The following is a 27644-nucleotide window of genomic DNA, read 5'->3' on the forward strand; positions in this document are numbered from 1 at the left end:
CCCAGGGCATGGTGGTGTAATATAGCCAAGAAGGGCTTTCTGACATCCACCTTTCTCCTGGGCAAATACAACATTTGCCAAGCTGTATAGCAGGATGGATATTTTCTTTAAGAACGTGGTGTTTTTTCCAGCAGGAGAAACTGATGGGCTCTGCTGTTACATTACAGTTTTCAATAGCAAATCCCTCCAAACTGTAGTCATGTCAACACCTTCAAGTCAAGCAGCAGTGTCTCAAATGTTGCTCTTCACTATCCCCTGTCTGCTTGCTATGGAGGATCACAGAATTGTAGGGCTCAGAAGGGACCTCTGGGGATCATCTAGTCCAACCCCTAAAAATGACTGTTGTTATTAAAATGAGGCTTTAATGAGCAGAGAAGACTGTCCTGGTGCTGTGGGGGGGCTTACTAACTGCAGCGTCCAAGTGACAGCAGCAGCACTTCTCTCCAAACTCATTCTGAGCTCAGAGATAAATCCATGGCAGTGTTATCCCTGCAGATTTCTGTGAATAGCCATCGTTTCCTTTGTTTTCCCTTCCAATGTATGCTCTCCGTGGAATTCCTGTTTTAATAAAAATCCATTCGTAATGAAGTTAAACCAATTATTTTTCAATGGAGTGCTGGTATTACAGTTTTTAAAGCAGTGAATGTCATCTTGCTTCATTGCTTCATTGCTATTCTGACAGCACTGACTTAAATAATGAGAAGGCCGAAGCTCACAAAGCTGTAGGTGCAGTGATTGAATTACATGTACCCTTAATCATTTATTTTTTTTTTTTACAAATTAACTTACTTTTTCACTATGGTAAAAGCTATGGAAAGGCAAGCAGACATACTACGCAGCTCCTTGAGGTTAGGAGAACATATAAACAAACACTTCTCTGAGTTGTCATTTATGCAGAGCCCAAGCACCGTTTACCTTCTGCAGTGCAGCACAGGGCAGAGATGCCAGAGCTGACACATCTCCATGCAGACAGAAGTCCCTGGGACGGAACTCTGGATTCACACTGTTCTTTGGCTGAGCTACCAATCCATGCAACAATCTTAAGACACTCCTATGGAAAAGGAGGCACCGCTTAGCTCCTTTGTTTCTGGATCTGTAGCTGCCACTGCTAGCTGGATCGTGCATCTTACGCTGCTTTATAGCGTGGATGCACCTTTGGTTGCATATGGGAGTGGTGAAGAAGTACCAACAAATTTCTATTCATCCTGGCTTAGGAAAAACTCCTTTATCCTCTTTGGGAAGACTGTCTGTGTGCAGTAGCACAGGACGGGTAGTCAGCTGGCTTCATGGAACCTAAGGACTTCTTCAGTGAGAAGGAATGAATGAATAGTGTGAAAATTGTATTGCAGTGTCTGCCCAAAACCAGTGTTGTGTAATGGAGCTAAGCATTGTGCAGTGAAGCCTTTGCTGGCAAGGCAAAACACAGTGCTGGGTTTTGTTTCGAGTGTGCATGCGTACGGATTTCTTTCCCCTCCCTCAGGAATTTATTTAATCACCTTCTTTTTCATTTTCTTTTTCTGAATTAAAACAGCATATTGTACAACAAGGACTTCTTAGCTTTTGCAGAGCTTCATAGGGTGCTGTGTACGGTATAGCATTTAATTGCTTCCACTGCAGAAGTGAATATTGCTTATAGAACATGACTAAAATGCTCCTGGTTTAGATACAGCTGAGTGCTGTTTTACGGGGAAGGCAGTCAGGAAAGCAACTGATTTCTCTCTTTCAGCCTCTTTCTTCTGTTTTTTCCCCTTCATGTACATAGTTGAAAGGGAGAAACCTGGTAGCTGCTTTGAATATAAGCTGAGAGAGAAGGAGAGAGACAGTGTTGGTTCTTCATGTTAAATTTCCTTCATCCTAGGTTAATGACTCGACTGTCATTTCACCAGCTTTGGCATGAAATGATGTCTAGGAAGACTATATTTAAGTGCACTAATAAAGGCTAAGGAACTTGGGAATCGGGTCAGTGTGACTCACCAGTCAGTCACAAGCATACAGAATTGAGAAACGTGTGTGTTTATGACTTTCTGCCTGTGTTACTAAAAATTTCTTATTGCTTGATAACTGTTAGCAACTACAGCTCAAATCTGAGCTCCCATCATTGAGAGCTGCATGGCTACCCGTTATGGTTTTTGTAAATCCCAACCAATATTTGGAGTACAACACTTTGTTGTGCAGATATTGATGTTCTGAAGATCAGAAGGTACAGTCCCATCTCTAGCCTCAGTGTTCTGATGGTGCCTTATGCCTGTTGACTTGAGTGCTTGTTATTGCACATGTATGCAGGTTCACTGAAACGTGGAAGTAACAATTCAGCATGCTGCAGTCAGAAAAGGTTTTTACTTCAAGTTTCTGTTTTTATTCAGGTTTCAATCAGTGCCATTTTTCCAACCTGTGTCTGATTTCTTCAAAATGAGCAAAGCAATTAAAGGAGCCACGCAGCCAGGGCAGCTGGTTTGATCTCATATTCAGTTCTTCCTGGAATAGAGGAAGGTAGCTGTGCAAATTAACACGGAGAACAGTGGTGTTTGTAAGGCACTGTTCTCTGGCAGCAGGCCAAGCAAGCTCGAATCAGAATATGTTACTCTAATCCCCAAGTCCCCACAACACAGCCTTCCTGCTAGCTGTTATTGGAAAAAGAGAATTGGGATGCTTTAAGGCTTCTTGTTTCTGACGTGTTTCCAAATAGCTGATTTTTAACTGGGAGTAGCAGGCAGTGATTGGAAAGTTGGTTTTGTTTGTGTTTGTTTATCTGTCCTAAATCAGAGAGTGGCAGCGTGCATAGCAGCAGGACAGCATGCATCACAAGTGGTAGGAGCTGACAAAACAGATAGATGCTCCATGGGGTGAAGAGTGCTAACATGTTGAGTCACCCTGCCATCTTTTATGTGTGTTTGCATCAAGCAAATCCCCATGGAGCAGCAGGCTTGTTTGCAGAGCCCCACTGGATGAAGGTGTGTTTGAACAAGGCTTTCTCTTCTCCCGTGCTTAAGCAACACTTTCCAAGTTACGGTTTGCTTTTGTGTCCATAGGGGAAGCTGCATGACCCTCAGCTAATGGGAATCATTCCGAGAATTGCACATGACATCTTTGATCACATCTATTCCATGGATGAGAACCTGGAGTTTCATATAAAGGTAAATGCAGGATGGCATGTTATGTAATGGGTCAGCTGAAAGAAGGCAGGGCTGGAGCTGAAACTGGATTCTGGTTAGAGCACGTGGCTGCAGAATTTTCCCTTTCTCCTATCCGTGATTCAAACTGCTTTACTGGGGACATTTATTAGAAGATGATGCTCTGGGCATGTGCATTTCAGTGATCCATCAGAATACCTCTGAACCAGTTACTGATATGCTGGAAGGAGTAGGTCATTTTGTACTGGGAGCATTTGAGCATACACATGAACAGTCACTGCTGCATGAACTGCAGACAGAAGCAACCTCACGATAAACCATCGAAATATTTGAATAGACTGCAGAATGTAAAATGTTGAGCTCTTAAGAAGAGACACCTTTGAATTTTCATAGAAATGGTTTCTGTAGCGGTGACACTGATTTCTTTCCATCATCTGTAAAACTCTCTTGTCTATTGCTATTCTACATGATAACATTTTGATGCTAACAGATGGGGACCCCCTTGTACAAGACACCAGACGTATTAAATTCCTGTCCCAGCAGAATTTTATCACTCTATAAATCACATTCTGCCAGCACTGAGCAGTTTTTGTGGCTTCCTATCCTAGCTGACATCTATGAATATTGTAACAGAAAAGCTGCCTAAGTAGCAGTGAATGAGTGAGTGATTATACAAGGAGCTGTCATTTAGAGAAATGCACGTTCTGTCATTTGGAGCAAGATTATAACCAAACTGTCACACTCTTTTAATAACTAAGCCAGCTCAGAAAACTAATATCAATTTTTTCTCTCTAATTGAAACCCATTTAGAACTGGGAGGGGAACTTGATGTCTCCTGCACGTGTGGGTCCTCGGCAGTGTGTGTTAATGGGATGATACAAAGCACGTGAGCTGAGTCTGAGCGAGCCAGACTACTGAAATGTATGGTCCAAAAGATGGCTTTGAATGTGTCACAGATGAAGAAAATGCCCCAAATTGAAACACTTCTGTATTTAATAGCAGTTCTCAAAAGTTGAAAATAAAGAAGTATATAAAATTCTTTTTCACTTGAGATGAAATGATACTTTACTGGATGGCTAGAATTTACGGATGCCTGCAATTTAGCCATCTGGTATTGGATTTGCTAAATAATCCCTAGGTAAATCTTAGTTCTGGTGCAGTTAGGCACCACTCTGACAACACGTTTCTGTTTGCCTCTGTCGGAGTTGAATGCCCTTTTATTCAGATAGTCACTCATTCATTCGACTGCTCCTTAAACTTTGTGTCTGTTTCTTATTCCGAGCACAGTTGTCTCTTTTTGTGACAGAGCAGCTCGTTTTCCATTTGCTATTTGAGACTTGATTTGGGAAAGAGCTTTTACAATATGCTTCATTGTAAAGTTCCATTTAATGTATGTAAGTCAGGCTGATGTTACTGGTGTGCTACACCACGGGCTGTGCTTCTGCCTTTGTGCTGGTGAATATTGCTGTGCCTCTTCAGATATGCCCTGCAAGCGCTACAGCAATCGTGCAGTGGTGAAATGATACAAACTGGGTTACATTACTTCCCTTCGATATTTTTGTGTCCAAAAGTGACAGAGGAAGCTGAGGTTTGTCTGAAGCTTTTTGACATACATTCCTGATGGACCACCGATAAGTAGAGAGAGGTTGTTGGCATGGAAATCATTCAAAAGAGATAGATGTAATTCAAAGCACGTGGGAGATGGGTTTTACTTTTCGTTTGGTGCTTTTCATTTGGACAGATAAATATGGGTGGAGGCATTTTTAAACTGGAGTTTAAACCTGTAATGCTTATGATTCTTTAATTAGGTTTCCTACTTTGAGATCTATTTGGACAAAATAAGGGACCTACTTGATGGTAAGTCTCACATTTTGCATATAACTACGTGGTGGTTGGTTTGGTTCGGGGCTTTCTTCTCCCTGCAGTGTTGGTTCAGTTCTGTCTTTGAGTGACTTAAGTTGAAGTTGTGTGACTGTGATTGGGTTTCTGAAAGAGAGTTCTGTAGTTTAAATCATCAATATTGGTGCTGCACTGTTCTGGCAGTGCTACCCAGCTTGGTTATCTGCCAGTGGGTACAGAGCCAAATGGAAGGGGCTGTTTCTGAGTCTTGCAAACTACCACTGGGTTTAGTGTAAAAAAGGATACAAAGGGTTTATTTTGGGGGTGGTTTTTTTTTTTAAGTTATTATTATTTTTTTCCTTTGCTTTGCTTCTCTTAGGTGGAATTTTATGGGAGATAACCATTTGTGTGTCTGTATGTTAATGAAAGTAACTCATGCTTTTTGAAATCAGCCTGAAGACAGGGAAATGTAAATCATAGTAACACTCAGGAGCATCTGTTCAAGGTTTTTGGAATTCCCATTGACCTGTCTTGGTCATACTAAGACGAGCAGTAAAGAAAAGGTCTTTTCTACAAAGGTAACTATAAAGAAACGGGTACAGGATCTACAGAAAAAGAAACAAAATATGTGTACAGAAATAGCATTAGTTAATGAGGTGTAGGAAATTACTACACTCTGCGTTGACAGATTTAATATATTCAGAATATTTGCATTTTTGCGTTGTGTCTATATTTGACACAGTCTTATGTGTGGAATATTCCTCATGATCTCCATCTTTCTTTCTAGTGTCAAAGACAAACCTTGCCGTACATGAAGATAAGAACAGAGTTCCATACGTGAAGGTACATGGCAAAGTTGAAGCCAAGCCTTTCATTTTTCTTAGATAACTGACATATACATTCATTTATGCTTGTATGCCTGTGTGTTTACTGAGGTGATTCAACTTGAATGCTCAAGCAGTATTAGATCCCGAATCCAAACAGTTTCCTGAAATATTAATGGGCTTGAATCATTTGTTTGCTTTGCTTTACTGACTTCAAACATTTACAATGTGCTCTGGTGATGTTAAATTCTCAGTACTTCTATGTCTGTTTCATGTTGAATATGAAAGAGAACATCTTGAAGAATTTTTTAATACTTTGTCACTGTAGACTTGCAGTATTTTAGAGCAGATTTGTTGGGCTGGGATTTCATGTAAACTGCTTTATGACTTCCTGTGCCCTCAATTAGGTGCCATGTATTTCTTGTGAACATATGTGAACCCTAATAACGTACATATAATACCATTCTGTTTCTTCTGAGCCTGGAGAGGGTAAAAAAAAAAAAAGTTCCCTTACTAATATTGCAGAGGAAGAGGGCTCTGTCTTGTATGGATTGAGAGAGAAAAGCTAATTTGGATGAGTAATCTAACCCAAATTAGCAATAGGCATATATGCTGTGCCATTCTTTATGCGCTGAGTGTAGAAACTCTCTCCTGTATGTCAGGATTTGACTGAGTATTTAATGCTGTGGGGAAAAAAAATTCTCTCAGCCTTTCCTATCAACAGCTGCTGAAAGTTGACCCAAGGCAGGTGTGGGTCACTGCTCTGCTGGTGGTCGGATGTTGATGATTCTTTTCCTTATTGGATCATCCGTGCTGTAGATTCTTGATGGCATTTGGAGTACTCGTGCTCTTCTAAACTTTTCTTGTGGTTCATTTCCAGGGTTGTACAGAAAGATTTGTATCTAGTCCTGAGGAGGTGTTGGATGTCATTGATGAAGGGAAAGCTAACCGCCACGTGGCTGTTACAAGTAGGTGTTCCGTGGGTGCTTCCCTGGCTGCTTGGTTCTTCCTGGTGGGATACACAAAGTATTTTGAGTTATTTATGTGAATGATCTCAACGATGTGCAGATTTCAACATTTTAGAATTAATAAAACTGTACGTTTTTTTTGTTTCACAACTTCACTGCATACAACATTCATTGTTTCAGTGAGAACTCCTGAATTTAGCACACAGAATTATATAGCGTCTGTATATAAAAAAGTTAAAAATACCAGTTATTACTTATAGTAGAGGTACTTCAAAACTGCAGTTAAGAGAGTATATCTACGCATGTTCTTCAAGTCAAGTCTCAGAGGAATTCATTGATCAAATCAAAGGCAAGGACTGCAGAGCAATTACTTTTGTTCCAGAACAAATGCCTGTTTTATTGGTTCTTAATACTTTCTTTTTGCTAACTTATCAAGCCTAATAGCCTAAGTTGGAAAAAGTGGAAGCTGCACTTGTAGCAGCCTGTGCTCTGTTTGCTGCCTGAGTGAAGGAGGAGGTTTAATTACATACATAATAAAATTCACTCAGAAGCTCTAATATAAATTGTGTGTTTTTTGCTGAAAGCATTTGCTAGAAAGTTGGGAAATCTTCTCATAGAAATGCACTGAGACGTGCCCAACTTCTTTTTATTACTTTGTAATTCTCTTTAATTTTGCTCAGCTTAGAACTCTTTCTCTATCCATGATGTTGAACATACATTCTCATTGCAGTTCGACAACAACACCATCAATGCACATCTAAATGGTGTTACTGTATCACATGAGATTTTTGTGTGTGTGCTGTATACTCACGAAGAAGCACAAATGGAGAGAACCTTCCTTCCTTTCTGTATCTCTGAAATGCTATCTTATACTTTCAGTGTTAATCCTTTTCATACTATTTCTGGTTAAATTTCGTTGGTTTGGGGAAAAAGTAAACTTTTCTTTAAGAGAAGTAAGGGAGAGGGGGAAAAAAAACTTTTTCCAAGGCTGTTATATATTATGTTTCTGGTTAATTTAGGTCTTGATAGGAGGAAGTAAGAACTTGTTCCATGGTCCATGGGTGTGAGATGCTGCTGTCCAGGACTGAACTTTCCAATGAATGGACTCTTATGTTTGAATTTGTTAGCCATTGGATAGCAATGAAATATGACTTCTTGTCGCTTACACAACACTTTTAAAATGTGATTCCTCTGCAGATATGAATGAACACAGCTCTAGAAGTCATAGTATCTTCCTTATTAATATTAAACAAGAGAATGTGGAAACTGAGAAGAAACTTAGTGGAAAACTGTACCTGGTAGACTTGGCTGGAAGCGAGAAGGTAATCTTTCTTCATAAAATGCTTGGAGATACCAGTGAGATTACTAAACTAACCATGTGTATATAAAAATCTCCCTTGGCTGAGGGTAAGCTTGCTTTGTTGTTCTTCCAAGAGCATCTTTAACTGTTGCATTGCCCCATCTGCACTGACTTGCCAGTAGCTGAGCCTGACTGTTGCCTGCTCTCTTGGTAGGTCAGCAAAACTGGAGCGGAGGGCGCTGTTCTCGATGAAGCTAAAAATATCAATAAGTCTTTGTCTGCTTTAGGCAACGTGATATCTGCCTTGGCAGAAGGAACTGTAAGTAATCCTGTTTTGTGCTGGTTTAGAATAACTTTATTTATCTTTCTTTATCATGCATATAAGAAATAAGCTATGGTTTCAGTTCAGAAAGAAGAAAGTATTGGCTTTTCAACCACAATCCAATAATGATTTTAGTATTCTACTGAAGATAAAAAAGCAAATTGTTACTGCTTTCACTTGAATGGTTATCCAGTGCAATTCATCGTAGCACCATCAAAACTACTGCACTTGAGAACTGTATGCTTCAAAGTCCATTAATCCTGTCATCGTTGAATCATATTCTCTCTCAATTATGATACTGCTATTTAAAAAAAATTGTTCATGCATCTTATTTGTATTTTTATTAGAAAACTCATGTTCCATACCGAGACAGCAAAATGACCCGGATACTTCAGGATTCCCTCGGTGGAAACTGCAGAACCACCATTGTTATATGCTGTTCTCCTTCTATTTTCAACGAAGCAGAAACAAAATCGACCCTGATGTTTGGACAGCGGTGAGTCCTACTTGGCATTAAGATAGATAACTCTCAATGGAGCTCTTCCATGTGTTCTGAGCCAGCTGTGCTGGGGGCAGTGACATGAGGAGGCATTTTTAAACGTGAAGGTCACGATTTCTGAAGTTGTTCAAAAAATAGAACTGAAGAACTTGAGCAAACTGTCTCTTTGTTCCATATGGTGCCAGTAAAAGGAACGTTAGTGTTGGCCAACAGCTGCTCTACTTTGGAAAGTATGAAGTGTTCTTGTAGTTCTTTGAAGTTTTGTGGAGAAGATAATGGTGTTGGACAGTTTTCTGCTGGCTGGCTCAGTGGAAAACATTGGGTACTGCTCTATCTGGTACCGCTGCTGTCTCTTTTAAGATGTGTCTTCTCCTTGAATGGCATCTCAATGATTATTGTTATGGTTGCAAAAAAATACTGTTTTAAACTGTTAATTTGAAAACTGAAGAATGTGGATGCAGTGCAGTGCTGACAGTTTATTGATAGATTACCATGATGGCTTTACATGTCGAGAGCATTGTTAATAATTTAGGAACAAGCGAGGATTTAAGAAACGTGGAAGTGGTTGGAAGGAAGATTTTTCTTGTGTGTATATCATTGGCTGTAGTCATATGAAATACATTTGGAAAGGTTGCCAACACAGTTCAGGGTAATTATGCAATTACTTTTATTGTGACTAATGAGAACTCTTATATGTTGGAGAGTCACTTGCTTTGTTTCGTGTATACTTATTTGCATGATACTAAAGTGAAAAAAATTCTAGCAACTTAAGATTGCTTGAGAGATTAACAGTCTGTACAGTAATTTAATTTATCCTGGTCAGAAAATAGGTTGTGTCTTCCACTTGGCATAAGTTTTGCATTAAAATTGCCACTGTTACAGAGCATTTTATATTGGAAAAAAAAATCTTGCATAAAAGACAAATCTGGCAATCTTATATTAGTTCATCTCCCCGCTGTTTGTGTTTAAGGTGAGCTCTTCCTTAGATTTTGTTGAAGGAAGATGAGCTCTGTAGCACATTCACGTAAGAGATATAAAAATACAAGATGGGCCCTGAAGGGTGTAGAGATGCAGTTGGTGTGTGGCCCCTCTTAATGGACAGCTGTGGGGATTAAGGGTGATGCTGTAGGTTAAGGCTGGCAGACAGTTCCACAACGCTTTCCCCATCTGGCGCTGCCAGAATCAGGATTAACTTGTCTGCTGCTGGGATTTGTGCAGGTGGGGAAGGATCTGTACGCAGTCAGGTAGCTGTACATAGCCTGGATTCCTCTGAGCTCTGCTACCTATGGTGTGAAAGTCAATATAAATTGCTAACGACTCTCAAATGCAAAGATTTGCTGATTTTGTAGGTGGCAAAAGTTTAAATATTTAGATGGGTTGCAGTTGAAACCTCCCCACGTAGAGTTTTCTGACTTCAGATGGTTTCAGACAAGTACAGACCTCTGTAAAACTAAAGAGCACTCCCAAAGTTGCTGCGGGCTCCTCCTGTGTAAGGCTCCGGTGTGGTTAAGAAGTGAAGCAGCATTTCATTTTCAATTGCAGATAGGCTCTGTGATGGGTTTCATTCTGCGGGCCCTTTGTCTGCAGGTATTGTCTGAAGTAAAAGGGAAGGTGAGAAGTAAGACCTAACAGTTCAGAGTAAGGGGATTACAGGTCCATGGAGCATGGATGTGTGTGTGTGGCTGCTTTTTAAATCTCTAGATTCATGAAGGGGCTTAATTTTGGTCTGCAGTGCATGACCGTGCTCCAGGATCTCTGGGAACTTGTTTGCATGGGTTCTGAGGGAAGTGTATGTAGAGGAAGTCCAGTTTCTGTATTATTTCAGCTCGCGTTTCTCTTGGTTTCATTTCTCCTTCCAGTAGTCAGTAAGACCCGCCTTTCTGTTTGGAAGGCAAAACAATTTTCAGACCTCCTTTGCACATCCTGGCTAGCAGAGCTTGGACTGCAGTGACAGGACAGCTGAGAGCAGCAGAGGGAGTTCACCTGCTACACGTGCTGCCCATCACACCACAACCAACCATAAATCTCAGATGCAAATCACATGCTAGAAATGCTTCACACTGCTGGGAGGGGGAAGGTTTTCTCTTTTTAATCCACAGAAGTGCTCCTTGCTGAGGACTAGGATGTCAGCTGAAAGGAGTGGAAAGAGGGCTGCATTCTTTGCGAGGCAGCTTGATTAGTGAGTAACGTGTTGGTCATTTTTTGGTTTTCTGCTTAGAAGCTATAGTGAGTTGTGCTGGAACAGGAGGTCCTGGGGAGCATTTCATGGTGAGGAAGGACACGCAAAGAGGAGGACTGCTGATGTGCCAGACCTGCAGGGGAGCACGCTTACTGTACGTGCAGAGTGTTGTTTGTCAGCACTTTGAACAGCAATGTGGGGAATGGTTTCATTTACAGGCCCTTCGGCTGTGGTATTCCATTTGTCTGATGTGACGGTGTTAAGGGCTGAGTAACGTTAAAGGAAAGGTGTGTGACTCATGGTTGATTACCAGATCCTCCATTTTGCCAAGCAATAAAGAAATACCACCATTAAAGGAAGTGCCAGGAGTAAAATTCATCTTCACAGACCCAGCTGCAAATTCATGGGCTCCTCTGTTAGCAGTGAGTCAATTCGTTCTTTCTTCTTCATTGCTTTTTTTTTGGTGTTTTTATGTTGTTTTTAATTGTAGTTACTGGTATGTGCTTCATCATCAGTAGTGCAGTGCAGTCGGTATGTTTTATGGTGGGGCATTTTTTCCCCAGTGCACTTCAGTGAGTAGAAATGTGAGCCGTGCTTCTAGCAGAATATGAGACAACATGTAAAAGCCAACCATTAGGTGTCTGCATCTTTCAGAAGTACAAGGTTATTTTAAAATCCTTCTAAGGTAATTAAACTTCTGCATGTCACGTAGTGCAAGTCACACTTTTTGGTGACCCTGCTCGTGGCAGGGGGGTTGAAACTAGATGACCATTATGATCCTTTTCAACCCAGGCCATTCTATGATTTTATGATAAGTCACCAGGGCACGGTTTGGGATACGAGGTGCAGTTATGGAAGCATTTCCCAGCTGACAAAAGAAAGCTTCAGGATTTAAAGTGATTGGCCATATTTTTTTTCCCCCAGAGGGTGGTGACGCACTGAACAGGTTGCCCAAGGAGGCTGTGGGTGCCCCATCCCTGCAGGCATTCAAGGCCAGGCTGGATGTGGCTCTGGGCAGCCTGGGCTGCTGGTTGGCGACCCTGCACATAGCAGGGGGTTGGAACTGGATGAGCACTGTGAGCCTTTTCAACCCAGGCCATTCTGTGATTCTATGATATTTAGAAGGTGATTCAGAATCATTAAGTGAAGCCATGAAGAAAATGATCAAAAAGACCACGTGCCCTCCCCAGGAGAGAGTTAACCAGTGTACCTATAGCTGATAGCTGAGGGCAATTCCTTGCACTGGCATTTCAGCTCACCACAAACCGGTGCTCTGTTCTTCCATTAGTTAAACAGAGACCAAATTTCTGCTGTGTTTGCTAACAGTGGGTTTGTCTGGAAGGGCTCAGCTCTGAGCAGTGAAGAGCAAAGATCTGCAGCTTTCTTCATTTGCTCTGATTTGTTTGTTTTTCCCTTTTAAAAGTGGTTTTGCTAGACGAGATGCTGTGCAGTTTTTTTCTGCTTGCTTTGCATTTTCTATTGCAATTGTTTAGGTTCCTTTGAAACTGAGTAGTTTCACAATAGTGAAGTGGTGGTGATTGTTAGATGGATTTGAGTTTGGCGATTTTTGCCTAGTGGTGCAGCAGCCAGCTTTGCTGCCTACAGAGCAGAGGTGCTTCTTCAGCCCAGCTGCAGCCCTGATAGCCAGCAGTGACGTGTGGCTCTCTTCTGCTTCCCTCCTTCCACTGAGCCTTTCACCCTAGGCCAGAAAAAAACTGCAAATAATGAGTTGGTGGCTTTCTTAGCAGAGAAGTAAGAACAGGACTTGTTTTTGTCAGTTATCTACGGACAGTTTACAGAGCTTCTCCTTTCAGAAGAAATCTGCAGAGACAGATCCATGCCTGACTGGAGGCAGAAAAATTTTATTGAGGCTTCAATAGGAATAATAGGAGAATGGTGAGGTGCTGGAACAGCTGCCCAGAGAGGCTGTGGATGCCCCGTCCATCCCTGGAGGTGTTCAAGGCCAGGTTGGATGGGCCCTGGGCAGCCTGGGCTGGTATGAAATGTGGAGGTTGGTGGCCCTGCATGTGGTGGGGGGGTTGGAGCTTCATGATCCTTGAGGTCCCTTCCAACCCAACCATTCTGTGATTCAAGATAGTAATACTACTGAGGTTCTGAGAGAAAATGGAATTATGACATTGCATTTCAGGAAATAAACTGCAAATGTTTCATAGTTTCCCTTGGTGTAAAAACCTCCGAATCCCTATTGTTGCATTGAGATAGAAGTTGCAGAGCAGCTGACGCCTATTTTTGTTATGCAGAGCTAAGACCATTAAGAACACAGTCTCTGTGAATCTGGAGCTGACTGCAGAGGAGTGGAAGAAAAAGTACGAGAAGGAAAAAGACAAAAACAAGAGTCTAAAGAATGTTATCCAGCATCTGGAGCTGGAACTGAACAGGTGGAGAAATGGTACGTATGGGAAAATGGGAATGGGTGTATTTCTGCAGGTTTAAGTTACGTGTGTTAAACTCCAAAGCACACAGCCTGCTTAGCATCTTTGGCCACACTGCTGCCTGTTGTTGGCCACAGACTTGGGAATCCTGCTCCAACCCCTCTGCTGAGCTTCCAGTGCCCTGCACTGGAGGTGCATCAATAATTCTTAATACTGGTAGTAATATTAAATTAATAAGAAAAGATAAAATTTCATTTTTTACAAAGAACTGTGCTTCTCAGGCATGAGGATCAGTTCTGTTTTGCTTCAAGGTAAGAATTCTAAAAAATAATTTAATTTAACATTAGAACAAGTAGTGCTGTAGTACAGTGAGTAGCATTGTTGTGGATGAGAAGAATCACCCCTTGTCTGCTTCTATGGCTTCTAAGTTAAATTTATGTAAGAACAGCCAGTGTTCTTCATAGAGACATGGAATTGCTGCTCAGGTTAAGGTACAAGATTAAGTTCTTGATAAGGCAGAAGCATTTTTTTAATGCATACACACTAATTGCATATGTATACATTTATATACAATATAAAAGCTTTGACAGATAATTTTAGTAAACCATGCTTTTAATTTTTTTCCTCTTCCACTTTTAGAAATAAAACAAAACAAAACCCAATCCCCTAATAAGCAACAAAGGAATGTGTGCCTCTAAAACCAAGACATGCTAGACCTGCATCCCTCTCACACCCTGAAATCCCAGCAAGCCCACAGCAGTAAAGGGCTGCTTCCCTGGAGTAATTTTTACTTTCCATACTGCTTGTCGTCTAAGTCCTATGTGTTGATGCTTGCAGCAGTTTAGTAGCATGTTACATGCCTCTTGCTTGCCAGCATCAAGTGAGAACAAATCTGTGATTTAATTATTAGTCACAAATTGCCTCGCACTTGTCAAGTCTGCTTTTGAATAACATAGATAAAATCTTTACTGTCCATACTTAAAAGATAATGCCTGCCCCTTATGGGTGCAAAGCAGTGTTACTTTCCTTCACCTCACTGTGCTGTTTCCTTACCTTTCACATCAGGTAGTTACCTAATGGTTGCTTTCTGCATCTTTCTCTGGGTGGTTGGGCTGCTTTAGCACAGGGGATATTTCCCTTATCCACATGGTAGAATTGCTATGGAGACGGTCGGTCTGTTGTGTGTGTTGAGGAGCTCTGGGAATTGTTGGCACTTTCATGTTCTGCATTTCATTCTGTGTTTGCTCAATGTGATCATAATTTCAATAATTTCCTTCCCATCCTAGGAAGAATCTTTAAGAAAAACCTGTGCACATCCGTCCTGTATGCTGTTAAACACAACATGCTGCCTCTGTTGTTTTGTCTAAATATATACACTGCCTCTTCCCCTGCATCTTTTCTCATTGGTGTTACCAAGCCATACATTAAATGCATTCAAAATATTATTGATTTCTCGTCTGACCTTCTGGAATAGCATCATTTGGAAGGATACTGTGTCAGAGGAGGCTCTTTCCAAATGAAATTGTAGCAAAAGCTGTATCTTGAGTATCAAACAGAAGATGAATGCATAATTACTCCACCGCTATCGTTTGTTCTGTACATTCAGAAAGTAAAACCAACACTACAGCAGAAGGTGGCTGTGCCCTGTTCTCTCTGAAGGAGAGTGCACCATTAGGTTTGTGCCTTACAGTTAGAAGGATGTTGTCCTCCCAGCATTTGTATCAGATTTACGCTCCCCTCCTCCTTTCACTTGTGGTCTGAAATACAAAGCTGCTGTGTTCAACAAAAGGAAAATCTCAAGGTCCTGCTTGGGAGGCACCCGACTGATGCTCTGCAGTCCAACCGTGTTGCTGCCCTGCATGCCAGCTGCTCTGCTCTGGATGAGCCCACCTTTCTTGTCCTGTTCTACTGAAATGCTACGGAGAAAAAAATCATTCTATATTTTGCTCTATATTACCATTGAGTCATTAGCAACAGGGCAAGAAGTATTTCTACAGCAGTACTTCCAGAGCGTTCATCGTGCTTGATTCCGAGTTTCTTCTTTCTGGCTTTAAACCTGCAAGAACAATCTTAACAATCTTCTCTGTTGGTCATTGTTTTTCCTCGCCTGTTTCAGTTTGCTTTCTGGACTGAAGCAGCCTGCCTTTTGCTTCTTGATACATTTGTCCTGTTTGCGTGCTTCTGCCACTGCCCCCACTGTTTAGGCAGGAAGAATGCCCCATAAAGCTTTATGGACTCAAATATCGTAGCTTTTCATAGAAATCTCTGCAGAAAGGTTTGAATGTAGCCTTCCCACACCTTGAACAATGCACGCAGCATTCAGCAGCTAAGTCTCTCACCAGATTAATGAATGTAGATTCAATTTCTGGCATGAGCAGCTTGCCTGTCCCTCTTCACTGAACTGCAGCAGCCTTGTAATTGGAATGCTCTTAGGTTATCGGAGAGAATTCTCCTCGGAGAAAGTAATTTTGAAAGAAAATGTGTAGGGATAACATCCTATCTGGTATGCATAGGCACCATCTGAAAATTGGTCTGTGCTATTCCATTTTAGACGTGACAAGGCAGAACGTGAAGACTGTTTTAAATGCAGCTGTCTTGCTTGTTGTCCTGGTGCTTGAGCAGTTCATTATGGGGGAGGGAAAGCTAATAAGGCAGTTGGAAACCTGGAGAGGAAGGGACATTTAATTGCCTTTAGCTTTAGGCTGGAAGTCTGATTTTTTTCCTCCTTATTTCCCCTTCTGCTAATCCAAAGAGCTAATTCCATGTCTAAAGGGCCCAAGTGAAAGGGAAGTCAAGAGTTCAGTGCTTTCAGTGGCAGCCATTCAAGCTGCTGCAGCACTTGGTTTGCTTGTTTTTCTAACCCTGGAGGTTGCATGGCCACCTCTCTGCAGCCTACCTTTGCCCATTACCTTTACTTATGGCAGTACCCACTGGCAAGCCTATGCCCAGGTCACCCTTCTGGCTGTCCCTCAGCCAGGACTGTCCTGGGATGCCCATGTTTTTGGCCTCACCTGTGCCCTGGGTTGTAGTGACCATGGCTTGTGTACCTGCAGGAGAAGCTGTGCCTGAAGACGAACAGATCAGTGCCAAAGACCAGAAGAACCTGGAGCCGTGTGATAACACCCCCATCATTGACAACATCACACCCGTGGTTGCCAGCATCTCAACAGAGGAGAAGCAGAAGTATGATGAGGAGATCGCCAGTCTCTACAGGCAGCTGGATGATAAGGTGTGAACAGTAGTTTTGACTCCATTCTCTGTGTGTAAATGGAAGCCAAAGCCAAGATGAGTGGGTTTCCTTTCTGTTGCTAATTTTGTGTCCTAGGTGTGTAGTTTGAGCAGAATACATGCTCAGCAAACTAACATTGTTTCAGTCGTGGGAGAAAGAAAATTAAAACGTATATGTGAAAAATAAAGGGAAACTATTATCTTCGTGTTTACTATATATTAGAGTTTTGAAGGAAAAATCCAAAAACAAAAGCATCCCTTGGGCCTTTTTTGTTCATCATGTTCTAGCTGGGAGCACTCTCTGGAGTGCAGGTGGCTTTTTTTGATTTGCACAGCTTGAAGCACATTATTGGCACTTAAAGCTATCAGCAATACATTTACTGAGCACTTGCCATTAATGGCTTTGGCTTGTGTGAAGATAAGAAGTGGAGAAAAAGGCATCCTAAAAACACTGACCGTGATGAATGAGAGCCACTTACAAGGCAACCTAGCAAACGTTTTCAGGGCAGCTTTAATGTTGCATCAAAACTTATTTTAATTTTCAAGTATAATTAGCAGAAAAATAAATAATAATAATAGAACAAAGCCCATTGTTTCTTTTTTTGAGTAGCAAGGGGAAATTTTGAGCCTTAGTTCTGCTGCAGTGTAGCGTGAGGTCTCAGCACAGTCTGTTTGCAAATGGCAAGGCAAGATGTTGCTGGTAGTCAAATAACAGTTAAGGTCTTTAAGAAATTACAGCTTTTCTGGGATGGAGAATACCTACCCTGTAGTACTCTTACAGGTTTTACATAGTGATTACAAAAAGAAACAAATATTGGTCATCAAATGTAGCAAGGCCTGAATTATTCTTGAAGGAAGAACAGGTCTGCATTTTACCTTAGAATATATGGGAAGCATAAGCTGGTGAATTACTGCAGGAAGAACTGTAGGAAATGAGAAAATATCTGATCCCCAAAACAAAACCAAAATGTCCTCATTTTATAATTTCTTATTACTGTGTAGGCCATTCTTCTGTCAGGAGCTGTTTTAGTATTAGCAAGTGGTTCAATATATTCAACTTGTTAGCCATACTTACTATCAGAAATCAATCCATTAGCAGGGTTGTTGGGGAAACACAGAGTATCAGTTGGCTCCATGAGGTTCCATAAGAGTCAGTTGTTTGCCTTGGGTGAGTTCCTTCAGAAGGAGTATCGCCGAGATGGACTTGGTGCGTTGCTGTGCTTGCTGTGCCCATGTCCAGCAGCATCCATCACCCATTCTCATCTGAATTGAAGGTCGGCTCTTAGCTGTGAGGACGCCGTCTTAACAAAGAAGTTGAAATGCTGGTCAAAGTGGATGCCTGATTTGCATTACCTGAGAGTATCTTCTTTATTTTAAACCTGTTCAAGTTTTACCGAGGCATTATTCTTACTAGAAAGGGGGAAATAAGAACAATCAAATGAGACCTGTGAAAAGAAACTAAAAGCCTCCAACCCTATTTCATTGCAGGATGACGAAATCAATCAGCAGAGCCAGTTGGCTGAAAAGCTAAAACAACAAATGTTGGATCAAGAGGAGGTAAGGAGAAAAACATCACAACCAACCAAAAGCAAAATACCTTTTGCTTATGTGACCCTTGCGTAGTGATTCTGTCACAGTTGTTGGCTAGATGCGCTCATAGTAACTGGCTAAAATTCAGCAGGTGGGAGAAGCCCATGTCAAATCAAGGTTTAAACTTCCAGATTTCCTAATATCCTCACAGGAGCTTTTTAAGCCTTGATAACTCCTTGTAAAGCCTACCATCCTAGTGGGAAGTGTCACTGGAGACACCAAGAGAGGAGTGTGGCCAATATGTTTCACATCAGAAATGTTTTTTCAGTATTCCTGTATCTTTTCAGGGCAGTAAGTGGTGAACAGATTTCCTCATTTGACAGTATACAAATTGCTGCTGATAATAAATCACTGATGTTCATTATTCTGGCATGAGCAGTTAGAGAAAGTACCAAGAGAAATCTGTGAGACTGAAAAATCTCCTACTGGCACAGATTTGCTCTAAAATCTTGGATTACTTGCTTCAGACATTATTTTGTTCACTGTTTCTATCTGTAAAGGAATGTTAATGCTTTTTTAGATGAGGAAAATGATCACAACTTACATTCAAAGTCATTTCCTTATCTGTCATTTGTTTATGGAGATTTGAAGACATAAAGTGGTACTGGTGCCAAATTACTGAGCTCTCCAAATGTGCTGTGATATTCAGCCAGAAATAATTTTATGCTGTTTATCAAATTGGGTGAAACTGGAGGAGGAAGATTCAGACCAAGAATATGAACCCTGGTGTGGGAATTCACTTGTCACTTGTATTCCAAAATCCTGATCAGATTTGGTGTGATTCTCCGGAATAATACCTGTCCCAAATGTCTGAGCCATTTCAGCTGCTTTTTCAGATGTTAAGACCATTCCTGTGAGTGAAAAATGATTCTGTCCCTGTCTTAGTCTTTATCCAGGCTAACTGAAAGGACTTGCAAGGTTAGGTACCTTAACAGGGAGAGAACAACATACAAAAATGTTGGTTACTTGTTCACGACTGATGTGCTGCTTTTGGGCTTTTATCCCCACTGAAGGATTTACCAGTTTTATTTTACTCTGTAACGAAGCTCTGTTCACTTCCCACAACTTTCTTTTGATTATTCTGTACTGCATGCTGGCTGTGCCTGTGGCTGTTCAGATGTAACACAGTTCAATGTGTTCTCAGCAACATTATTTTCTGATGTGCGTTATTTAGGCCATCTCTCTTCTCCAATCTTTTTTCTATTACTGCTCTCATCTAAACCTTATTTTTGCCCTCACAGCTTTTCTTGTGCATTGTTTTCTGGGTGATCTGCATTCCTTTCTGTTTCACATATCATGGAATCGCAGCACAGCCTGGGTTGAAAAGGCCCACAGTGCTCCTCCAGTTCCAACCCCCTGCTATGTGCAGGGTCACCAACCAGCAGCCCAGGCTGCCCAGAGCCACATCCAGCCTGGCCTTGAATGCCTGCAGGGATGGGGCACCCACAGCCTCCTTGGGCAACCTGTTCCAATATCTGGGAGCACACTAAGCAGCCTTATTCCTCAGCCCATTCTGTGTTCCATACTCAGTGTTACTTAGGAGTACGCACACACGTTTTCAATGGCCCAATCCTTTCCTTACCACTTTTCCCCCATTTTTGTACACGTTCCTGTCTGGCTTTGCTGTCTTACTGAAATCTCTACAGGTGGTGCTGTGACACCCATTTGGAAGGTTAAACGGGCTCTCTGATGAGCTTGTTTGTCTTGGGCCTTTGAAAGCTAATAAGGCAGTCATTTTTGTTTTCCCCTTCACAGGAATCGAATAACATTTTTCAAGGTCCTGTCTTCCACGTGTAAGGTCCACCTGTGCTGCAGGAGTGATGTACCTGTTCTCTTACATCTCATGGTTGGCTCCTTGAGACATGTGCTGCAGAGCAGCTGCCTCGCTCTGCTTCTCCCTAATGAACTGAAGTACTTCTTTATGCTTGATTAAGCTAGCAGGTCAATTATAAATACAAGGCCTGCCCAGCTGGCACTGTGCTGATATTGGTGTCCACTGATACCTTTTCGCCACTGACTCATGCATCACTGCTCCAAGCATTTGGCTGCCAGCGCCTCTGCTGTGGGGCTGGGACTGCAAACTGTTGGTTTCAAGTAGTCAGGTTCTGTTCTGTTCTTACAAGGACGTGTTGGTAACACATCTCCAAAGTAAGGAGCGTGGAGTCTGTGATGTGAGAGATGAAGCTCAGAAATAGGTCTGCAGCACTCAGGATGGGGTGTTCCTCACCCCAGAGCAGCCTCAGCATTAGGCAGGATTCCTTTGTTAGGGCTGATCGCTGCAGTGCTATGAGGACCCTTTCTAAATCTTGGTATATTTTGCCATGTTGTATCACCAGGAATCTCCTGGGGAGATGTTTATGCTCTAGGTGATACATAACACTTCCCTTTGCTTGAAGTCGCAGCAATATTACAGAGAAATTTTCTTAAGTAAATGTAAATAATAGTTCCATCTGTGTTTAGTAGAAAGATTATTTTAAGCTATTTTGTTGTTTAAATATTTACATGCCATCTGGCTTTGGCAATTCACTGGGTTTTTTCATAACTTGAGTGCACTTCTGAGGCTGCAGCATTACCACGAGATAAATTTCCCTTACATCTGAATCCTCTCTTCACCACTTTGGGCCTATGCCAGAGTCTGAAGCCAGCTTGTCGGTTTCCTATTTTCCATTAGCACTGTGAGCCAAAAAGAGCAGTGTCTTCTCTGCCATCCTCCTTTTGGGTGGTCAGTTTGAGAGAGAGGATGCAGCTCATCCCCTGCAACTGAATCTCTTACGAGCATGGAAGGAGTACGTTTAAATTTAATACAAGCTGGAAACATCCACGAGTGTTTCTGAAGTCTGCATTTCCTTTAGTTAATACTCTGCTTCAGCGAGCAACTGATCTGTCATCAGCATCATGCTTCAAATGTTTGCAAAAAATAACCATCAGAAGTTTGCTTATCAAAATATTCCTCTAACGCTGTGAGATCCCTGGGGCTGCCTCAGAGAGCCCTTTTTGTGCTTCCTTTCAAAGCTGTGATTCTGTGTTTATGTATTTTACTCTGTTGGGTTTTTTTGGTCCCCGCTGCGGGATTGGATTGAGGGCAGAAAACTTATTTTGGAGCTCTCGTACAGCTTAAAATAAGCTTCTCTGCCTCAGCCTTGTGTTGCAATAGGATTTGATTGAGATTTGTCTTTTCATTGAAGTTTGGAGCTTCCTTTGTGTGCAGTTATGTGGAAACTGATGATCCTGGCGGAGGAGGGCAGGATTTCTTCTCTTGCATTCTGTCTCCTGTACGCACGTTGCCTGCTCACGTTTTGCTTTCCTCTTTGTCTGGTTTTGCCCTTTTTGGTGTTATCTTTTAAGTGACCTCTCAGGTGATTTATGCTCCCGTCGTATCTGCTTTGCAGCTTTTGGCCTCCACTAGGAGAGACTATGAGAAGATTCAAGAGGAACTCACCCGTCTTCAGATTGAGAATGAGGCTGCAAAAGACGAAGTGAAAGAGGTCCTTCAGGCCCTGGAGGAACTGGCTGTCAATTATGACCAGAAATCCCAAGAAGTGGAGGACAAAACAAGAGCCAACGAGCAGCTGGCTGATGAACTGGCACAGAAGAGTGTAAGAGCAGGCAGTTTCTAGTGCTGCTTCCCTCCTCCCTCCTGACTCTGCATCTCTCCTAAAGATTTCCATAGATTTTCCCTGATAATTGCTAGCCTGTGCCATTTGGGGAGCTTTCAAATCCAAGTATGCTTAGTAACTAGTATAACGATTGGAGCAATAGAACTAAAAGATCTGTACTTGCTGGTGCTACCTTCTATCTTCTGTATTAATTAAAGGATACGATAAAGATAATTCAAAAGCTGCTATATGAAAGCTGATTGCAGGTTGTGGCTCTGTTGCAAGCTCTGTATTTTGCACACCATGTCAGCTCCTGAGCTGGATGTGAGAATGGCCGTTCTGCGTTTTGATCATTTGAAAGCGATATTGTACCAAGAAAGATGTGAAAAGCTGCTGTGTGCAGATTGCATCAGGTTGTGTTTCTCTGGACTGTGTGCTGTGGAACAGAGTAAGGGAATCTCAGGGAAAAAGAAAAAAAGCAGCTTTCTTCAGATGATGTATTGATTGTAAGGCAGAATATCCCATCTGAGAAAAATCCCAACTGGCTTAACTAGGTTGGTCCATCCCTCACCTGTACCAGGGATGATGTTGTTAAGATGTCTGATTTCATGCATATCTAGCATTATAAGACTTTGTTATCCACTTTAATAGAACAGATTACTATGAAATCCATTTGAAAAAATTGAATTTTATATCCTTCTATACCTGTTTCTCTGTGATTAACCTTCTTTGACACGTATTATGCAAATAAGATTCTTACAGGATTTACTACGTTTAGTAGATCTAAAGTAGCCTTGTTAGCAAGTGAGTTGTGAAAGTGGATTATGGCAAGGTGGAATTGTGTGCTGCTGGAGTAGGTGGCAGTGCACGGAGCCAGCAGACGTGTCCCAGGAAAATATAAGGCAGTACTGTGTAACCTAGATATCACAGAAGAACTGATGCCCTAAAGTGGCACTATTGAAATGCACTGAAGCGGGGAGAAATTTATAGAAGCACAGTTAACTCCCTGCTTCATCTTTGCTGCTTTATTCAAGCAGAGAGATTTGGGACGGTGAGTTGTTTGGTGGATTTATCATGTACAGAGAAGAAATTTGGTTTCATTTTGTTCCGTGAGGTTTCTGTATGGATAGAGAGAATCTGAGGAAAGAAGGGTAACTTTTGCTTTTCCATCTTTCCAGACGGTTCTGTCAGCAACCCAGAGGGAGCTGGGCCAGTTGCAGGAGCTCAGTAACCACCAGAAGAAGAGAGCTACAGAAATCTTAAACCTGCTGCTTAAAGACCTGGGAGAGATCGGAGGGATCATTGGCACTAACGATGTCAAAACAGTAAGTTGGTTGTCTTTATTGCTTCCCCCCAGCCTGTACCTCCTGCCGTATGAAAATAAGGAGCACGGAGTGTGTGTGACACAGCAGCCCTTCTTCCAGGACACTGCTGTTTAAACCCTGGTTAGAGCACAGTGTAAAACACTGAAGAGATCTTTGGGTCAGAGACGGTCAGTGCCTGTGCTCATAATTACCACACTGACTCCCAGCTCGGTGTTCGGGGCCAAACTAATGCAGCCCATCTGTGTGCTGATGCATCTGTTAAACTCTGCTGTCCGTGGCCTGGGCTGGGTTCTCTGTCCAAACAATGCACACATAGACCTACTCCATAGTTAGCTGGCAGGGGCAGGTGTTCCCAGAAACCTCAAAAATCATCATTGGAGAGATTTGGCTTCTGGGTAGCTTCCTTTGTGGTTGAAATTTATCCTAAAACTGCGTGTTGGTGAACATGAGCAGCTCTTAAATCCATACTTCTGGAGTGACAGCTGTCCAGGATGCCTGAGTGGAGGGAGAGATCTGCATGGAAACTTTAGGCTCTTTGCTTCTTACCTTTGAACAGCGGCTGCCTTCACCACAGAGCCCACGCTTTTGTGTAAACTTCTGAACAGAAGATGCTTTAAAGGCATTAATTTCAGCATTAGTAGATTTGTGCTATGTAACACCTAAATACTACATCAGAGTGGGACAAGATTAACTTCTGTGTATTGGCAAATATCTTCCTAGAGGATTCTTTTCCTCTGAAGTTGGAAGGTAAGAACGAGGGGTGTAGGCTGTTGAAGCAGTAGAATCCTTGATATCTGAACATATCTGGAGATGGTGCACATTTTGGCCAGCTTTGCTGTGAAATTTGTCTTCTGTCAGGCTCTTGGCTTTACAGATCTGCTAGAGAAGGTAGATGCTCACATTGATATGCTTACAATATCGTTGATGAACAGAATTCTAAACTTCAGAGATCATTTACATGGTCATTGCTAAATGCTGCTGCCCTGTGTTACTGCAGATCCTGGACCACAGGACCAAATTTTGCTAGATGTTACAGCAACCTCTGGTGGCCGTTTTAATAAGAACTGTAAGAGGAGATCACTGCAAATGGAGGCTGTTTGATACACGTTTTTATAGCAACTAAGATGTCAGCGTTTTACAGGGCAGCTGTCTGTAAATAAGGCAAGATTGAAAAGGTTTTAGATGAATAATTAGAAATTTTTTGGCAATTAGCAGCTTCTCAAAGTATGTCTAATTTCAGAGCAGACTGAGAGTTTTGGAGGCAGTAACAGTTTTTAGGCTATTCAAAGAAGACAGAACACGTTTTGTTCCCTTTGCTGCTAGAAAAAAGGCAAAACCAGCTGAAATTACTGTCCATGCACTCAAGAAGAATCTTTGCAGCTCATCAGTGTGTTATGTGAATCTTTGCTTGAAAGAAGGAAAATGTCCTCTTCTGGTGACGTGAGAAAGTTTCTCCAAAATATGCTTTTGCCATTCTGGTGGAGTTGATTGCTTCAGATGCTGATGAAGCACAGTGTGACAAGTCTTCATTTCTTACTTTTGAGACTTATCAATGAAAATTCAGACAAACAGAGTGGTGGAGCATGTTTAAAGGTAACACGAAGGACTGTGGGTGTTCTTTGAATGTGACTGTGCTCTCACAAAGGTTATCTAGCTCCAGACAACTGTTTCTCAGCAGGAAAACTGCTTTACATTGATTTCCATAAAGACCACACCTTTTAGATTGCAATCTTCTGTGTGTTTAGTTAGCAGATGTGAACGGGGTGATTGAAGAGGAGTTCACCATGGCACGGCTTTACATCAGCAAGATGAAATCTGAGGTGAAATCTCTGGTGAACCGCAGCAAGCAGCTGGAGAGTGCCCAGATAGACTCCAACAGGAAGATGAATGCCAGCGAGAGGGAGCTTGCAGCTTGCCAGCTCCTCATTTCACAGGTATGTTTGCTCCTTCCTTGTTCCTTTGAAGCAAGGTTCGATGATTTTCTCAGCTTCCTTCCTCATGAGATGTGTGTGCTAGGAGTGAGAAATGAGAATTCAGGGAGAAGAGAGGTGTTTCTCTTGTCTGTTGTTGTTTGTTCCTCTCGTTTTGCATTCCTCCCCCTCAGCATTTTACAGCACGTTCTGTGGTAAGATCCTGTCCTCCTGTTGTAGATTTCAAAATGTTTTCAATGACATCATAGTGAAAATGCTCTCAGAGAGATTTCCTCAGCGTGTATTTGCATCTCGTACCTCCACTTAGAAAGCAAACTGACAAAGGAAGCAGTGATTGTATGGGTCTCTAACAAAGCATTTGGAGAGCCCCAACATCTGGACTGTCAGTATGCTAACAGATAGCTGGGCAGCAATATGCATATAATAATACATTATAGAAAACATGACCGTGTAAGATAGAAATCCAGATGGTAGGAGGGCTTTTCAGTGGGTGGCATGTTACAGGCAGTGATGCATGCTGCAGCATTCTGCGGAGAGGGGGCTAACTGCTTCCCCGTGCTTCTTTGATTACTGCACACGTGAAGTGATGGAAACAGTTGGAGTTTACCCTGCTTCTCTTGCTAGCAGTTACTCAGAGAAAACCAAGGGTAGCTTCTTGTCCTGCAGCAGAATTTCTTTATTCAGGTCTGCAGTAATAGCTGTAGCTGTAAGCATGCTTCTTAGTATTCAAGGGAGGCTTGAATCCTGAGAGTATTGGCTGTCCAAAAATGTTAAGTAAAATTACACTTTTTATGCTGTCTTAAAGTGGATACGGCCACTAGAAGACATCCTGCCAATCTGTGTTGCTGCCTTTCCTTGGGAACTTGCATTAGTAAAGCAGATGAAGGTTTGCCTCGAAAGCAGCTACATGCATACTTCTGCTGGCTCAAAGAGGATTGGTGGCACAGAGCTGGGAATGAGTATCAGCAGTGGGCTGCTGGGACACTTTCCTTCAGCTGTGGTGTTGGCTTATGCTGACCCAGTGAAGGAGTGCGTTAAGTGGAAGCCAGCCTGTCTGCCTATGTGGGGTTGGTGTTCTTCTTCTTAGACCTCCTTCTTAGGAGGTTTAGTATTTGAGTGACTTATCCAAGGCTGTGAAAAGCTGCAGTGAAAGAAGTGAGACTGCAAGGCTACATCCTTTCTTTTTTCCCCTCCCTATATTTGTATTGCATTTTAACATGGTGATGAAACCAAGCAGAGATACTCTCAAGCAGGTGATCACCTTGCCTTGCCATTTGGAAGCCTTGCCACTAAGCAGGTGTTGAAGCCCATCTGTTTTTAAGCCCAGGAAGAAGCTAGGTGTTATGCTCAAAGTGTTGTTAGTGGGCACATACACCTTATCTATAAAGTGAAAATGTATTGTTGGCTTAATTTAAATTTTAACAGCCCATTTATTAGTCTAGGCCTAATTATTGCAGAGCGAAAAGAAATAATTTGACTCGGAAAGACTTTCAGTGACAACAATGATGCTGTTAAAATTGTCACACACGTTTCTTTAGTTTCTACCCTTTTTCCTTATGTTATACCCAACCTCCTGCTGCTCCTAAGTTTGGTGGTTTCATGCTGACATTGCTGATGTGGCTGTGACAGCAAGCATTGTCAGTCTCTGGAGCACTTTGCTGAGAGAGATATGTTTATGTTGCTGATTCTTCTTCCTTCCTTCCTTCTGGGATTCTGCTGGAGTAATTTTGTATGTTTGCTAGCATTCTTTTACACCTTGCTATTCCTTGGCTGATCTGCAGCTCCGCATTACAACTGAGCTTACTATGTATGGGGTCTTTACATTGTTGGGTGTCTCAGTATGCTTCTCTACTATGATAGTCATGTAACCACAGTGGTACCATGTAAAAAGAAAAGACGTATGGCTACATAATTGCTGGGCTAATCTGATCCTTGAGGCGGTGGAAGACCTGTGTGTGCACACTACTGTGTGTGCTCACATCTCTTTCCTGTTCCCTCTGCCTTTAAAGCATGAAGCAAAGATCAAGTCCCTGACAGACTACATGCAAAACATGGAGCAGAAGAGAAGGCAGCTGGAAGAGTCCCAGGATTCTCTCAATGAAGAGCTTGCCAAGTTACGTGCTCAAGGTACCATGCTGGTTCTTGTGGTCATCATTTCTTTTAACAGCTGTACCTTAGAAAATGCAGTTTTGAACAAAGTATTGTACATACAGCTCACCTGGTACTGCTGCAGCATTTGATTTTTCAATCCTACTCTGCTTTTGTCATACTTGTGTCCCCATTGTCACAGCAATACAACTAAACAGATGGGATTTTATCTCATTTACCTAGCCCTAAGCTCTGCAGTGCGCAGTGACACAAGACCTGATGTCACAGGGTCAAGCTCTGGTGTTGAGCTGTTGCCTTGGTAGTCCTACAGCACTTTTTGTCTGCTTGTATTTTGCAGTGAGGTCTTAAAATTGTGATTCAGAGAACTTAACGTGTTGCACCTGTACGTTACACTTGAGGGAACCCTTTCA

General features: G+C 42.0%; 1 protein-coding gene across 1 annotated transcript in view; it reads left to right on the forward strand.

The window, feature by feature from the left end:
• KIF5C (kinesin family member 5C) overlaps nucleotides 1-27644 on the forward strand; it is a 67554-nt gene that overhangs the window by 21573 nt on the left and 18337 nt on the right. Inside the window, exons 4-17 of the mRNA NM_001293305.3 lie at nucleotides 3030-3134; nucleotides 4940-4988; nucleotides 5758-5813; nucleotides 6675-6762; nucleotides 7960-8084; nucleotides 8277-8381; nucleotides 8732-8880; nucleotides 13324-13472; nucleotides 16509-16684; nucleotides 18172-18240; nucleotides 21663-21869; nucleotides 23048-23194; nucleotides 24940-25128; nucleotides 27135-27252. Coding sequence (NP_001280234.1) covers nucleotides 3030-3134; nucleotides 4940-4988; nucleotides 5758-5813; nucleotides 6675-6762; nucleotides 7960-8084; nucleotides 8277-8381; nucleotides 8732-8880; nucleotides 13324-13472; nucleotides 16509-16684; nucleotides 18172-18240; nucleotides 21663-21869; nucleotides 23048-23194; nucleotides 24940-25128; nucleotides 27135-27252 — 1732 coding nt within the window. The remainder of the gene's footprint in view (nucleotides 1-3029; nucleotides 3135-4939; nucleotides 4989-5757; nucleotides 5814-6674; nucleotides 6763-7959; nucleotides 8085-8276; nucleotides 8382-8731; nucleotides 8881-13323; nucleotides 13473-16508; nucleotides 16685-18171; nucleotides 18241-21662; nucleotides 21870-23047; nucleotides 23195-24939; nucleotides 25129-27134; nucleotides 27253-27644) is intronic.

Source organism: Gallus gallus, chromosome 7 (assembly GCF_016699485.2).
Source record: "Gallus gallus isolate bGalGal1 chromosome 7, bGalGal1.mat.broiler.GRCg7b, whole genome shotgun sequence".
Taxonomy (NCBI): Eukaryota; Metazoa; Chordata; class Aves; order Galliformes; family Phasianidae; genus Gallus; species Gallus gallus.